Raw genomic sequence first — 15,064 nt, 5'->3', positions numbered from 1 at the left:
TTGGCTGTCGTGAGTAACGCTGAGTGAACGTGGGGGTGCTGATGTGGACGTGCTGATGTCATTTCCTGGGCTGGGATGCCTGGATCATTCGATGGCTCTAGTTTTAGTTTTCTGAGGAACCTAGGCGGTGACTGAATCTCTCAAGCCTCAGTGTTCCCCTCCGTGAAAGGGGGGCAGTGGTCCTGCCTTTCCCATAGAGCTCGTTGGAGTCAGTTCTCGAAGCTCTTAGCTTGTGCAGTTCCTGGTGGGGCAGCACTCAGGGGCCCTCAGCTGCCCAGTCCTGTCATTCAGACACGCTGGACCAGAAATGACTTGTCCAAGTTCACAGCAGCTTAGTGGGGGCGGGGGGCTGGACTCGAATGCAGCGTTACGTCGAGTCCTCTCACATTAGGATAAAGGCAGTGCTGACCCAGGGAACCCGGAGGGTGGCCGGGTCCAGACAGAGGTGTGTCCTGACCCCACAGAGATGCCCAGAGGGGACCATCTTCACCATCACCTCCTCATCTCTGCTTGGGCACCCCAGGGACACCGAGTACGTCCACTCCGTCGAAGGGCCTGGGCTCTCAGTTGTGCAAGGTCTCTGAGGCCCCCCGGCTACCCCTCTGAGAACTTCCCAGGTGTTGTGGGATCGGGGACCTCCCTCCAGGCACCCTCCCGGCCGTTTATCATTCCCTTGGGACCTGGGGGAGCCCTCTCGGCCCCGCAGCTTGCTTCGATCATCTGGAAGGAGGGGATTCTAGCAGTGCCTCAAAGCATCATCAGAGGAGCCATGAGGTGACAGGCAGAAGCAGCTGCCCCGTAAACTGTTGTGGTCCCCGAAGGTGAAAATGGTTTTCAGCCCCAAACATCTGCCCACGCTGACCAAGGACCTCTCCCCTCTCTCTAGACGAAAATTCACGGGGTTGGATTTGTAAAAATCCACGCGCCCTGGAACGTGCTGTGCAGAGAGGCTGAGTTTTTGAAACTGAAGATGCCGACGAAGAAGGTGAGTGGTGACGTCCCTACTCCACAGGGGTCGTTTCAGGGCTGCCCGGCAGAAGCACGTCATCAGGAGGGTCTGAGTTGTTACGAAAGCCCAAGGGAACTTCAGCCCCCCCACCCCCGGGAGGGCAGGAGGCCTCCCGTGTCCTGCGGGCGGAGAGTATAACCCGCTCCCCCAGAGATGCCGCAGGAGCCCGGGAACTTCTCATAGATACAAACACAGTGAAACTTCCCGCTCTGACCGTTCGTACTTTCAGTATTTCAGCTGATTTATCAGACTCATTTTAATCCCATTTCCTCGCTTGCTGGGGCTTTTCTTCTTAATGTCTGACAGCTTCAGGCTGGGAAGCGGTCTGCCAGTGCGTCCAAGGAGCTTAGCAAGGCGTCGGGTTTACTTTTGTCCTTGGGGAGGAAAGCAGGGGGGACGAAGCTGTTCTCGGGAGTGAGTCAGCTCCCAGCTTCTCAAAGCCTCCAGAATCCTTTGGATTACCTCTTTTTAAACAAAAATGAAGCTGGGGGAAGTTCTCTGGAATGTCCTAGAATTGCCCTTTTGGCTGGGATCTCCCGAAACTCTGAGCTTTCAGGCTCATCTAGAAACGCGGACGTGGAGGGGGCATCGTGGCCCATCCCCGCCCCCTGTTCCCAGGCCGGGCCGTCTCTGTGGCAGGGGGCTAGTTCCCTGCCCGTCTCAGAATAGATTCCCAGAGTCATGGTTCAGCAGATGACATGCGTCCCCCTTCCCTGCCTCGCCCGCAGCTGTATCACATTAATGAGACCCGTGGCCTCCTGAAAAAGATCAACTCTGTGCTCCAGAAGATGACGGACCCCATCCAGCCCAAGGTGGCGGAGCACAGACCCCAGACCACGAAGAGGCTCTCCTATCCCTTCTCCCGGGAGAAGAAGCACCTGTGAGTGGGGACCCCCCTCCCGCTTGCCCTTCCCGAGGGCCACCCGCTGTGTGGTGATTCCAACCCGTGTTGGACTTGGTCCTCCGAGGCCAGAGGGAGTTCTCCAATCCCCAGTGAAGGGGGATTTCAGCCCCTGGAGCATATTTGCATAAGAGCTTGTGCTTCCTGAGCACAGAAGAGGCCCTGGAAATAATTTCCAAGGTCATTATTAACTGAGGAGTTAAGGGGACAACAAGTCTTGTCCTGCTGGGTGACACTTGGGAAAACTAGCTTGAGCCCATGTGAGGGAAGGCCTGGGCCTGGGATCAAAGCCCCAAAGCAGTGGCCTGGGTACCCTCCCCCCGCCCCGCTCTGTCCCTCTTGGGATGTGTCCCGAGGAGTCGGGTCTGGTTAGCTGCACCTCCGGAAGGCTGCCGAGCTCTGGGCGCCAGGAACCGAGAAGCAGCCCCAGCTGGAGTCCTGAGGCCCCGGACTCGCAGCCAGCGCGGCTGCCTGGCAGGGCTGCACCCATTCTGGAACCTTCCCTCCTCCCCTGCTACTGAGGGGCAGTGAGGCGTAGCCACCTGGGTCAGCGGCAGCTGCAAGGCCTCCGTGGGGCCTCACTGGGCAGAGCTGGAGCGAGGGCAGGGGTGGGAATAGAAAGCTTGGAGTCTGGGAATCCTGTGGGGATAGGATGACGAGCTCTAGGGGATGGGAGGCTCCTGGACACCCCTGGTCCCACAAGACATGAAGAGCCTCTGCTCAGAACTGGGGCTTCCGCCCTGGCCAGGGCATTAGTCACAGGGCCGGGGCCACATGCCTCACTCGCTGTTTCCCGATCCTCCAGGGGATAAGACATAAGAGAGAAGGGAGTGGCTCTGGCCCAACTCCTCCCACCAGGGCCAGGACCCGGGCCCCCGCGCATTAGAGGGAGACGCCCTCTTTCCGTGACCCCCAGGGCCCTGGCCACCTCCCTTGGCACCCCCTGCCTTGCCAGGCTTGGCTCACCTCCAGGCTCTGGGCCACCCCCAACCCCGAGTCGCCCTCCCCGGCTGTACGCTGAGTGTGTTGGGAATCGAATAACGTGTTCCAGAGACATCCCTCTGCCCTCAGGAAGCCTTAGGAAATCTCTGTGTGGCCCAGGACCTCAGGACGGAAACCATTTGGAAAATATAGGGAGACTGTCTTAAATAGTAAAGTGTCCGATGGTGGGATCACCCCAGGAGTGCTGCAGCAGAGACTAAAACTGCCCCCGAGGGTGTCATTGGAAGGAAGAGGGATCCTTGGCGAGGGAGGTCTGACCACAGTTGCCCCTGGGGTCACTTTCCACCCACGGGGGTCTCCCAGCCTCCCCGAGGGGTGAGAGGATGTACAGACTCTTCCAAATGCCCGGGGTCGGATCACACCCTGCGTGCGGACAGAGCTTCGTCGATTTCACGGTCACCGCTCACGGGGATAGTGTGGTCCCCCAAGGCCTCGGAAACCGGGAGCGCTGACTCCAGTGAGCTGTGTCTCTTTTTGTTCCCAAAATTTCAACAGATTTGACCTGTCTGACAAGGATTCCTTTTTCGACAGCAAAACCCGGAGCACGATAGTAAGTATCGCTCCCTCGTGGGAATCCATAGCTCCCCAGCAAGGTGGCCCCGGGAAACGGGATGATAATTTCATTTCAGCTGAGCTCCCCTGGGTGGAAGGGGCTCTAATTGTCTGTGACAGAAATAATTAGAATAATAAAACCAGCGGGCTGCGAGGGGCCCAGGGGATGGCGGGGGTGGAGCAGCAGGGAAGAAGCAGAGGGATTCCGGACCCGCTGGGTTATTTCAAAATGTTCCCGCATCTTTGCAGTTCCCAGCTCGCCTCTCCAGCCTCCTTGCCACTTGCCCTCGGTGGAATCTGTACGTCCCCATCTCTCTGGGCGTTTGTGAGCAGGCAGGCCTGGCAGGAGGGATGGGGTGGTGCAGGCAAAGGGACGAGGGTTTGGGTAGACTTCCAGAGCCTCGCCAGACGAGCAAACTGTGGCTTGAAATCTGACCAGGCCGCCCTGCCCTACTCCAGGTATTGGTTTAACGTTTATCCATCGGCCGCCACGTTGTCCACCAGCCAAGCTGGGCTGTGCACGGCTCAGGACCCAACTTCTGTCTGAACAAGTATTAACCTCTCAGCCAAGCTGCCACTTCTCTCTCTTCCTGGCCCAGAAAGCCCAGCCGGGCGAGGAGAGGGGCGGGGCTGGCAGGAGGCGGCTGCTGGACCTTGAGCAGATAACTGCGCCTCACAGCCACATCCTGAGACGGGCGGGCACCCAGGCACAGGACAGCGAGTGGTGTAGGCTGCCTTGGCGTGGGGGGCTCAGGCCACCGCCTGGACAGACAGAGCCCAGTCCCATCAACCCTGTGTCCCCTCCCAGCCTCGCGACTCGCACACGGGACGAGGTGGGGTCCTGCCCAAAGGGCAGCCGTGCGCCCACACCAAGGGTAACCTGGATGCAGCGCCGGGAACGTAGCCGCTGCTGTGGTTTTTATTATTGACCATGTTACTGATGAAACTAGCAATTAAGTCTCATAATTTATAATAAACAATGAGGAACTCGTTTATGCAAAAACGTCAGCAGCCAATGTAGCTCGAGGCTGACGTGTGCTCCAGGAGAGGTAAGTTCTCCCTCTTGGAAACCCACCGCGCAGGAGAACCAGACGCAGTTGAACCTGGACTGTTTCTCTTTTTGTCTGTCGTTTTGGGGTGGGAGAGAATTGGAATGGCCAGCTGGGGAAACCGAGGCACGCGCTGCGTTTCCACACGTATGTGCGCCCCAGTTTTTACACGATCTGGGGCCACCGGGACGCCCCTGGAAGCACAGGGCTGGGTGCAGATTCGTAAATTCATTCTCTTTCTTTTTTTTTACTTTTTTTACTTTATTGTTTTATTTTATTTTACTTTTTTGGCCACACCATGTGGCTTGCGGGATCTTAGTTCCCCGACCAGGGATCGAACCCGGGCCCCTGGAAGTGGAAGTGCGGAGTCCTAACCACTGGACTGCCAGGGAAGTCCCCGTAAATTCACTCTTGCTGTCGGGGTGGTGGCCTGGGGTTGGGGTCGTATGTGAATGGAAGCTCTAGGCCCCCTCTCGTGGAGAATCCACTTTAAAATGGAGCTCAGACCAGGATCCCCAAGTCACAGAAGGCAATTCTATCCGAGCCAGTAAGTGTTACTGAACGAGCCATGACTCCGATTACCTCTGGGGTGGGGGGGGGGCGCTCTCTCCCAGAGACCCTGAAGGCCTGTTTGTAAAACACCAATGCTCCAGAGAAACTCTTTGGTGACTCAAAACTTTGCCCTTAGTTAGTTGGACCCTGTGGTCTTGAGACCCAACGTCCTTCTAGACAAAGATATAACAGTCCCTCCTGTCTCCTTCCCTGTGCTGCTAGCATATCGGGGCAGCCCAGTGTGCAGGTGGGTGGGAGTCAGGATCAGCAAGGAACAATGGGGAAGGACCTGAGGTGCTGGTCTTAGGACTTGGATTTTCAGCCTGTAGGCACTAGGGAGCCATAGATGGTTGTGGAGCAAGGTCCTAGAAAGATCACTGCCAGTGGCCAGTCGTGTAAGGGCAGATGGAGGGTGGGTGTGGGATCACAGGGGTGGTTGTGAAGGGGGGCTGTGGCTGCACGTGGAAGGGAGGAGGTGGTTATGGGAGAATCAGCAAGGTCAGGATGAGGCCACTGATTCGATGCAAGAGGTGCCAGGGAGAGAGCCAGCTAACTGGGTCATCCATCCATTCACTCATTCATCAGTCAGTTACTGAGCACGTGGTGTCTGCCCAAGATGGGCAGGAGGTGAGGGAGGCAACAGGCACATGGCAGGGGTGGAGTAATCCGGGACAAGAGAGCAGAGTTAGGGAACTGCCTGGAGGTCCAGTGGTTATAGGACTGGGCGCTTTCACCGCCAGGGCCCATGTTCATCCCTGGTCAGGGAACTGAGATCCTTCAAGCCGAGTGGGGCGGCCAAAAAAAAAAAAGAGAGAGAGAGCAAAGTTAGAAGCCAGAGCAACAGGGACGGTGGCTGCCCGGTGACCTGTTTGTTAAGGTGGCTCTGTAGCCATTTAGCTCTCAGGGGAGAAGCACTTCTGGCAAAAGAAACAGCCGTGGTGAAGGCCCTGTGGCCTCAGGAGAGGGTTGGCGAGTGAGGGGGGCAGCCAGGAGGCCAGGCTGCTGGGACAGGGCTGGGCGGACGGAGAGGAGGAGAGAAGGTCAGATGGCCCAGGGCCTGGGGGGAACCGGAGGGTGGGACCTCGGGGGAGTCTCGAGGGGTTAGAGTGCCCTGACCCACGTGTCTATGGCACAGGGCCAATTCTTTTCACCCCATTTTGTGGGTGGAGAAACTGAGGCACGGGGCATGAGGTAGTTAGCGCAAGACCACACGGCTACAAGGACGCAGACCCAGGCAGGCAGACCCCCAAGCCGGGGCTCCTGAGGCGGCGAAGTGAAGTGTTTTGTTCGTAAAAGGGGCACAGGTTTCTAGAACATTCAGGGCCACACCCGAGAGTGGTCGTATCAGCGGAGTCCTCATGCCTCTGAGTTCCAGCTCACCTCTCAGCCAAAAGGGGCGGAAACCCACCAGCAGAGGGCACAGGACCCCCGTACTCCTGCGCCCAAGCGCAGCGTGGGCCCTCCGAGGTGACCTTGTCCCCAAGAACGCCCATCCCGACCCCATCCTTGGGGCACGCAGGAGGCTGGCGCTGGTGACGGTCACCACCTCCCTTCCCGGTGACCCGTGATGGTGTAGCTCTGGTCCCCCCCTTGTCTCCACAACAGGTCTACGAAATCCTGAAGAGAACGACGTGTACCAAAGCCAAGTACAGCATGGGTAAGGGCGTGCCTGGGGATCGAGCTCAGCGCTCCGCTCGCGGCGTAATCTTGCCGCTCCATCTTCTCCGTGGGAGGCGGGTGGCCTGGGGATTTTTAGAGGGCTTTGATTTAAGGCTGGTGTAACAGTCTCAGGCAGGAGGGCCGTTCCGGGACCAAGGGGCGGTTTTACGACCCTTTTAAGCACGAAAGGATCCTCCTCCCTGGCTTGAGGCATCTGTGGTGGCCTGTGGAGCCTCTCAGCGCAGAGGCGGTAAATCCTGGCTGCTGGAAACTGGAGGGTGACCGAGGGGTTCTGACCCTCTCTTGACCTTCACAGCCCAGGGGGAGGTAGTCAGGGCTCCAGCCGGGGCAGCAGCCAGACACACGCACAGTCTAGGAGGTGCCCCACCCGGGCCATGGCCTTGCTGGGAGGGGTGCCCCTCGACGTGTGCCCTTAGGCGGAACCTGCCGCAAAACTGGCCCCGCTGGGCTCCTCGGGTACCGGTTTACAGACCACCTCAACCACAGGTGCAAAACCTTCTCGATTACAGCGTGCAGAGGGAACCATCCCCCGCGCCCCGCGCCCCGCCATGCAGGTCCCTTGCCCACCGCCGCAGGCTGAGTTTGCTAAACATTTGCAAAACGTTTCAGGGCAAAGTGATGCCTTTTCCCGGTCTTTCCCCCCTTCCTGTTGAGCCGCTTTATGCCCCGCTGAGAGCGGAGCTCACGGCACAATCCTTCGTGCTCTGGAAGCATCCGAAGCTCCGAGGCTGTGGTTCAGGAGAGATGCCCGCCTATGGGCTTCCCGGGAGGACTCAGATGCTCGCGGCTGAAGTCTGGGCAGGCCCAGGATGCAGCGGGGGGGCGGGGGGAACGACACCTCCATGCTCAGCCAGGCTGCCCAGGGTGGCCAGTGGTCAGTCACGGGCCCACCCTCTGGGCCTGAAATTTCTAAGCCCGTGTACTAAGTCGTGGCGGGGGACACACTTTCAGGAGTCGAGAGGAGGCCAGGAAAACTGTCCCCAATGGAGCCCCAGCCACCAGAAGTGGGGAGAACATGGGTCTAGTCCCAGCGATGCATCTCAGAAGTCAGTCTCCCTTTAGCGCCCCTGTAGGGTCCCTTCTGGTGGAGACTCGTGCGGTCGCTGTGAAGGTTTGCAGAGAGTCCAGGGTCTGGCCCTTCTCAGCTGAGCTGATCCCCGCCCCGGGCCATGCTGTGGCCAGTTCCCTGGCAGCGCTGGTTCCCAGAGCCAGTGATGAAGCAGAGAGATGGGGGGGCCTTCTCTGCACCCCATTTCACACTGGCCTTGTCTGAGAGCCCTCCTGACCTCCAGATTCATAGATGGGTTCGGTCCCCCACCAGCCTCTGTGCCAGGAAGGTCCCTACCCTCAGGGAGCTTCCATTCCGGAGGATGGAAACAGATGAGAGCTGACAAGGTAAACCAGAAGACAATCTTGCAGGCTGAGGGAGATGGGGAGTGATGGGGGATGTAGAACCAGTGATCAGAAGTCCTTCTGATGAGATGACATTGGAGGGGTGAGGCTTCCGGGTAGAGGGCGCACCTGTGGCAACACGGTGTTGAGAGCATTCTAGGGGCAGTGGGGGGCCCAGTGAACCTGAATCGGGCCCCTTGTTCATTTTTTACTGCAGCTGAACTTTCCACTCATGGGGCTTTGGCCACGAGCTCCCACCTGGCTCCGGTTTGGATTTCTAAGTGTCCCTAGGTGCCCTGACCATTCCAGATCACTAGCTGGGGAGATGGTCTATTTTTAAGTGGATTTCAGGGAGTGCCTTTCCCGCCAGTGTCACAGCAGAGTAGTCAAGAGTGGGCTGGCCAGGCCACTGAAAAATCTGACCCCCTTACCACCCAGAAAGCCTCTTCATCCAGGCAGAGGGCTCTGTGACCAGCAAAGGGCTTCGTGGAAACTCCTGGGCAGGCCTGGCCCCCAAGGATGTGTGTGAAGCAAGATCAGATCTCTGGGAAGCCCCAGACCCATGCGTGGCCGGGCTCTGCCTTACCCCCTCACGACGCTGTCTTCTGGGGCTGGGTGCCCGAGCCCACACCTCTGGGTTCTAGGAGGTGCAGGTGTGGTTATTTTTATCCTGCTCCCAGCGCGGGGCTTCAGGCAGCAAACAAGGGGCCCGGCCATCGTTCCCCGGCCCCCAGGAGTGCTGGACTGTGAGTGAGCGCTTTGCCCCCCAAATGCAGCTTTGATCCTTTCAGGCCCTTTTGCATGTAACTAATAGCTGGATGTATAAACAGGGCAAGGAGAGGGAAGAAAGAAGGACTCTGCCCTTTTAAGTAAAAGGCGAAAATGTGGTAAATACGGTAAGTGCCTGTGCCCCCGCGTGGGGCACGCAGGCCTCCTCTCTGGCTTTTCCAATCAACATAAAATCTAATTCCAAATTGTATGTGTGTTTTCTGACACCATCAATTTTTCCATCCATATTTTTCTCATGATTCAGCTTTTCTAACCACTTACAATCCCCCTTCCTCACCTGCAGGTTTGCCCTCCAGCAGGCGGGGGTAGCTGGTGAATCGCAGGTTTGGGGGTACCTCCTTCCTCCCAGATGTAACTTCCTCTCGGGGTTTCCTCTGTGTCTTCCTAATTCTGCCAATAGAGCATGTTTTTATCATCTCCTAGTCGAACCCGGGGAGGAAACCCCAGAAAGGTGGTCGGGCTCTGTGCAACCAGGTGTGGCTCGCTTTGAGAAAATTCTCGGTGATTGAGACAGCCCTGGGACCGCTCTGATTGAACACGGAGCCGTTGGAGACCGGCCTGGTCCGTAATCCTCTCTCTGCCTTTGTTTTCAAGGCATCACGAGCCTGCTGGCCAATGGCGTTTACTCGGCAGCCTACCCACTGCACGATGTAAGTAACCTTGACAAACATAGTTCATCTCTGCGCGTCATTTGATTCTCCAAACCCCGAGGGAGCTCTCGTTATCCTGTGGTCGGGGCTTCCTGCTTTGGCGCTCCTGTAAATGCCAGCCGCTCCCGGCCTTTCCTGGTTCCCCAGGTGGGGACCAGAGTTACACACATAGAGCCATCTATGCTTACTGAATCATTCCACCAAGACAGGGGCACTTGTGGCAGAAACTCTGCACGGCCATATCTGAACTTCACGGCCAGCTGGTCCACAAGAAGTTTCCCTGGCTCTGTCTCCCCTACCCCACCCCACCCGGGCTCTGGCAGAATGACCAGAGAGCTCTGTTTTGTATCTATTTCTGCAGAGCAAGTGGCCAGTTTCCTGAGCCGAATCTCCAAATCCCACTGGTATCCCCCTGACAAATATAGCCTGTGGCCACGGCCGCGTTGTCTTGGCTTGGGATAGAGAGAGAGAAGATTCTCTTCTTATTGTCTCTATGGAAACAAGGACTAGAGTTCAACAGGGCACTGGGGATGGGCCATGGGGCCTGAGCAGTGTGGGAACTCCGGACAGAGGATCTCTGGAACTTTCCAAATGTGCGTTACTGCAAAGGCTAGGAGAGAGAGAGGACAGGCATGGGGGCCCGGGGACCCAGATTCTAGTCCTGGCCGCTCACGCCTCTGTGACCTTGAGCAGAGGCAGCCCCCGTCCTCTCTGAGCCCCAGTGCCCCCATCTGCAAGTTAGAAATAATACCTGCCCTGTCCAGTTGCCAGGGCTGCAGAGGGTGTTAGCAGGAATTCAGAAACAGAAGGGCTTTCAGTAAGACGCTGGACGAACGGGGGGTGGGGCCGGACAGCAAAGGGCTGTCCACCCGGACCGTAGCCTCAGAGGGAAGGATGCTCAGATGACCTGCCGCAGTCCCCCGTCACTCACTGTAAGGATGTGGGCTCGACTGATCCCGTTTTCCCACTTCTGTGCCTCTGTTCATGCTGTTCCTTCTGTCTGCAGTGCTCTTCCCTCCTCCTCTGCCTGGACGACCCCTCCCCAGGGCCAACAAAGCATCCCCATGGAGCCTTCCCTTCCCCGCCTCCCCGGCACGGTTGAGTCTTCCCCTCTGGACCTCCATGCTCCCTGTCCCACAAAGACAACACTGTTGGGCCGCCGTTCATTACACTGCATCTCGTGGAAGCCTCTGCATCTAGTAGGCGCTCAATAAATGCAGCGCGGGGTTAAGTCCAGGTGTCTTGGTGATTGGCCTGTTGCGGGATGAATGCTTCGAGGGGGGACTCAGACCCCGCAGGTCCCGGCGGGCGCTTCCGGCTTCTCCCTGGAAGGTGCCTCGCTCCTCCGTCCCATCTGTGCCGCTCAGGTTTGCTCAGCCCTACTTGGCCTTTGAGCTGTCACTCCTGCCAAGATGTCAGGGACAGAAGCCGAAACGTTTCAGGGCCTCCCTGCCTGTTTGATTCAGCCCTTTAAGTCTTGAAAGGGAAAGGGGAAAGGTCCACATTTCTGAGCACCTACTGTATGCAAAGAACTGTGTCTAGCAGGAGCTTTATCTCCTTTAATCCGGGGCAAACACGGAGGCTCAGAGAGCTTTAGTGACTCGCCCAAGTTCACACAGCCCCTGTGGAGGAGCTGGGGCCAGAAGCCAGCCCTGGCCGCACCACCCCTGCGTCCTCCCCCGGAGGCCGACGCACCCCTTTTCTCAGGCTTCGCTGCCACCTTTGTCTCAGGAATCAATTCTAGCAGCAGTTTAAACCGATGAGTCCAAGACTTCCCCTGAGCCCCCAAAAAGCACCTCCAAGGTCCTCCTGTTAGAAACTCCTTGCACACCATCATCTTTGTCCCTTACACAGCAGTAGGGAAGCCCGCCACGTGGGGTTTGTTCCCACTTTACAGACGGGGAAACTGAGGCTGCAGCTGCCCAAGCAACTTGCCCACACGCACACAGCCAAGGAGTGGAGCCCAGATCCTCTGGCTCTGCTTCCAGCGGGATGATGGATCTATCTCAGTCATCTCGAGGGAACATGAGATCTTACATCCATGAATTTTCCGTACAGCTGATGGACACACACCCCGTTAAGTACCAAAGCTGCTGTTCAAATATCTGGGGAGATAAATCCTCTGAAGCTGGCCCTGTGGACCCCACGCCTTAAACAGAGGATGCCGGCTGTTGCGAGGCTGCACCTGGCCTCTGGCAGGCAGCAGGCCCCTTCCGCGCGTGCATGCTTCTCGCCATCTGCCTCTCACCCCTGAGCTGTCCTGGGTCGCATCTCAGTGCGTGGCCCAGAGCATCCCATCCTCTCCAGGGCCTTGCTTGCTGCGTTCACTCACTCATTCATTCATTCAACGAGAGCGTCTGCCAGGCCAGGGGCCGGGGTCATTGCCAAGCAGACAGCAGCCTGTTAGGACGGCACATAGGGGAAGAGCCTTCTACTCCATAACCAGCATTCGAATCCGGAGAAGGACTTGGCGTTTCAGCCACTGCTGGGTGGCTTTTTGGCTTCCTTCCTGGTTGGCATCTGACTCCTTCAAGGTCACCGGCTAGCTGACCTCTACAGAAATGAGGTGCTGCTGGAATCGTGGGCCCATCTTAGACAAGAGGGAAAACTCTGGGAAGGGGATAGGTTGGGTTGGGTGGAGAGGGCCCCTGAAGACCTGGGGGCGGGATTTGGTTAAACTGCTCCCAGAGCATCTTCATGCAAAGACCACAGGAATCGGTTGCTCACCTGGTGGTCAAGTTCTCCCCGCCTGGAGGGGGCTGGCGGGGCCAGAAGGGGGGTCACGGAAGGAGCTGGTGAGAGGAGCGGGCACCAGGCAGACCTCCCAGAGCCCTCAGAGCTTTATCTGCCCGGCAGTCCTCAGGACCGGCCGGCCAGGCTTCTAGTCATCAGTGTCACCCATTGGAATACTGGGCTAGCTTTCGACCTTTAGACACTCCCTCTCTTCCATTGGATTTGGAGACCTGGATCCAAGTCCCAGGTCTGACCGGATTTTTCTGTCTCTCCCAGGAATGTCAGTTTGCTCCTCTGAGCCTCGGTGTTCCCATCTGTAGAATGGGAGCATTGGACTCACCGATCTGTATGCACTGGGATCATCTAACTCATGGTCCCTCCTGGGACACTTGAGAGGAAAGGGGGCACCACCCTAGTGGGGCCTGGGATGAGACGCCAGGACCCTCCTGGCAGAGTGGGATGCATGTTCACCCTGTTGACAATCCCTCCAGCCCCTGAAGCCCCCTTTCCTCTGTGTCACCAGTTCCAAGGACCTGACCGCATTCCCATCCTGGACGTCGTCTCTGTGTCGAGGGGAAGGCGCTTCGGGCTTTCCCGGGACACTTTTTATCCTAGGAGGAGGGGGCCTGGGCGCCCTTCCGCACTGTGTGAAGTTCTGTCCTGGGACTAGCTCACCTGCATAGTGGGGGCAGCTGGAGTGCATGTCTGGAAAGGTTACAGGACAGTAAGACACCTTTCTCTCTTTACAGGGAGACTATGAAGGGGAGAACGTGGAGTTCAACGACAGGAAGGTAGGTGCGACAGAGCCGGGAGACCGCTCCTGGGGGTCTGGGGGTCTGGGGGCCAGCGGGGGACAGGGCTCGGGGGTCACGGCACTGCAGCCCCACATCTGAGCGAGAAGGTTGGTGAACTCACCTCGTTGGACTGTTTTCCTCTCTGATTCTCAAAAGCATCCTTGGCAGGTTGAGCGTGTGAAGGGAAGGAACGTGCCCCCCGCCTGCCCTTCCTTCCTGCACTGACCTGGGCAGCTTCAAACCCATGTCTCACTGGATCAGTCAGAACCTCCAGGGCTCTTTGCCGACTTTGGCCTAATCCTGCCTGGCTTCCGGGAGAGTAACTCTGGGAGCCACGGGGCCAGCACCTGGCGTGCACCAGCCCCCAGCAGCACGCGGGAACACGATGGACGGTGGTCAAGCCAGTTTCTCCAACTCACTTGACCCTTTTTAATGGGAAAGTTATGGAGCTGGTGTCCCATGAGACACACTTCGGGAAATGTCTAGTGATCCTTTATTCTTCAATGGTTCTCCCTAATTCCACCCACCCAGGCTCTCAGGAAGCTCTGGTCCTGCACCCACCCCACATCCGCGCCACCACAGCCAGTTCTCCTTCCCTCGCGTGCCCACACCCGGATCCCAGCCTCCCTGCCTCCACATGAGCCTATCCCAGCTCCCCAACAAGCCCTGCCCTCCCTCACCTCAGGGAGCAGCCCTCCCTGGGCTCTGCGTTCCTTTCAGCCCCCTTTGTCCCATCTCTTGCTCCCCAAGAATGGATCCTTCCAAGGTGCCGGGTAGGGATGTTTCCCTGAGAACCTCACAATGGAGGCCTTGTCCCAAATTGCAAGGCCCGGGAGACTCTGCGTGTGGAATGCTCTGTTCCCACCTCCCTCCAGCCCCCCATATGTGTTTTTAAGCCTCCGGTACTTGATACAACTCGCCTGCCCGCCCGCCCGGGAATCCAGCTGAAGATGCTATCTGATTTAGCACAAAAATTACATATTTGGTTATTTTTAGTGTAACATCTGGCATTCGTCTGAGAGCCCGTGACTTGCAGATCTCCTCCATCCCGTCCACGGGCCTGCCCTGCACCAAGCCTGGCCTCAGAGCCCAGCCCCCTTCGTCCCTCTGCAGCCCTCTGCCACTGCCTGATGCCCTTCCTCCACAGAGACCCTCTTCTGGCCGTTCAGCCTCCAGGGCCCAGGCCCCTCCGCCCTAATCTCCCACCCTCTTCCCCATGCTGCAGCCGCACTGCCGCCTTTCTAATCTAAAGACAACTTGGCCGATGGTCGCGTCAGTGCCAAGACTGTCTCATTCAGTTATTACTCAGGAACGATTTACTGGGCACCATAGTGTGCCGGCCCAGCAGACAGCTCCAGGTTTATCCAGACCCAAAAGCTCTGTGCCTGGAATGCGGCCCGCTTTCCACCCCGCTCTCCTCACTTAACGTTATGTCCCAGCCATGAATACAAAGACTGGTCCATGATCAGGGAGAATTGGACGAGTGGATGGACGGATGGGTGGGTGGATGGGTGGACAGATGGACTGACAGATAGATGGACGGGTGGATGGATGGAGGGAGGGAGGGATGGCTGGATGATGAGTAGTGGTGGGTGGATGGAAGGAAGGAAAGAAGGAAGGGAGGAAGGGGAAATGCCCCAGATACGTGTTTGTGTCCTAACTCAGAGAACTCTTTCTCCCGTGGTCGCTGCATCTAAAGTGATCTGGTTCCGAGCATTTTGCTTTCACAATGACAATATCTGTGGCATCCCGTCAGTGGCAGGAGCCCCAAGTGCCCGAGGACAGAAGGGGGGACGTAGCCAAGCAAGGCCCTGGTCCTGTGCTGAGCTGGCAGAGCAGGGGCGCAGTAGGGATATTTCAGCAGAGGCAGGCCTGGGCCAGGGCTGAGCAAGGCCACAGCTATTGGCCTGATCTTCGGGCCACAAACGCTCGGGGCCTTGGGGCCAAGCGCTCCTTCCTCC

At 57.8% G+C, this 15,064-nt stretch overlaps 1 protein-coding gene across 3 annotated transcripts in view; it reads left to right on the top strand.

The window, feature by feature from the left end:
• ANO1 (anoctamin 1) overlaps positions 1 to 15,064 on the top strand; it is a 90,411-nt gene that overhangs the window by 20,786 nt on the left and 54,561 nt on the right. For all 3 annotated transcript variants that reach the window (XM_060158292.1, XM_060158291.1, XM_060158290.1), the window contains 6 exons: positions 887 to 985; positions 1,738 to 1,889; positions 3,408 to 3,462; positions 6,671 to 6,722; positions 9,521 to 9,576; positions 13,059 to 13,100. In XM_060158292.1, the coding sequence (XP_060014275.1) occupies positions 887 to 985; positions 1,738 to 1,889; positions 3,408 to 3,462; positions 6,671 to 6,722; positions 9,521 to 9,576; positions 13,059 to 13,100 (456 nt within the window). The remainder of the gene's footprint in view (positions 1 to 886; positions 986 to 1,737; positions 1,890 to 3,407; positions 3,463 to 6,670; positions 6,723 to 9,520; positions 9,577 to 13,058; positions 13,101 to 15,064) is intronic.

This window comes from Lagenorhynchus albirostris, chromosome 9, assembly GCF_949774975.1.
Source record: "Lagenorhynchus albirostris chromosome 9, mLagAlb1.1, whole genome shotgun sequence".
NCBI classification, from domain to species: Eukaryota; Metazoa; Chordata; class Mammalia; order Artiodactyla; family Delphinidae; genus Lagenorhynchus; species Lagenorhynchus albirostris.
The sequence above is the reverse complement of the archived record's forward strand: the minus strand, read 5'-3'. Positions and strand labels throughout refer to the sequence as shown.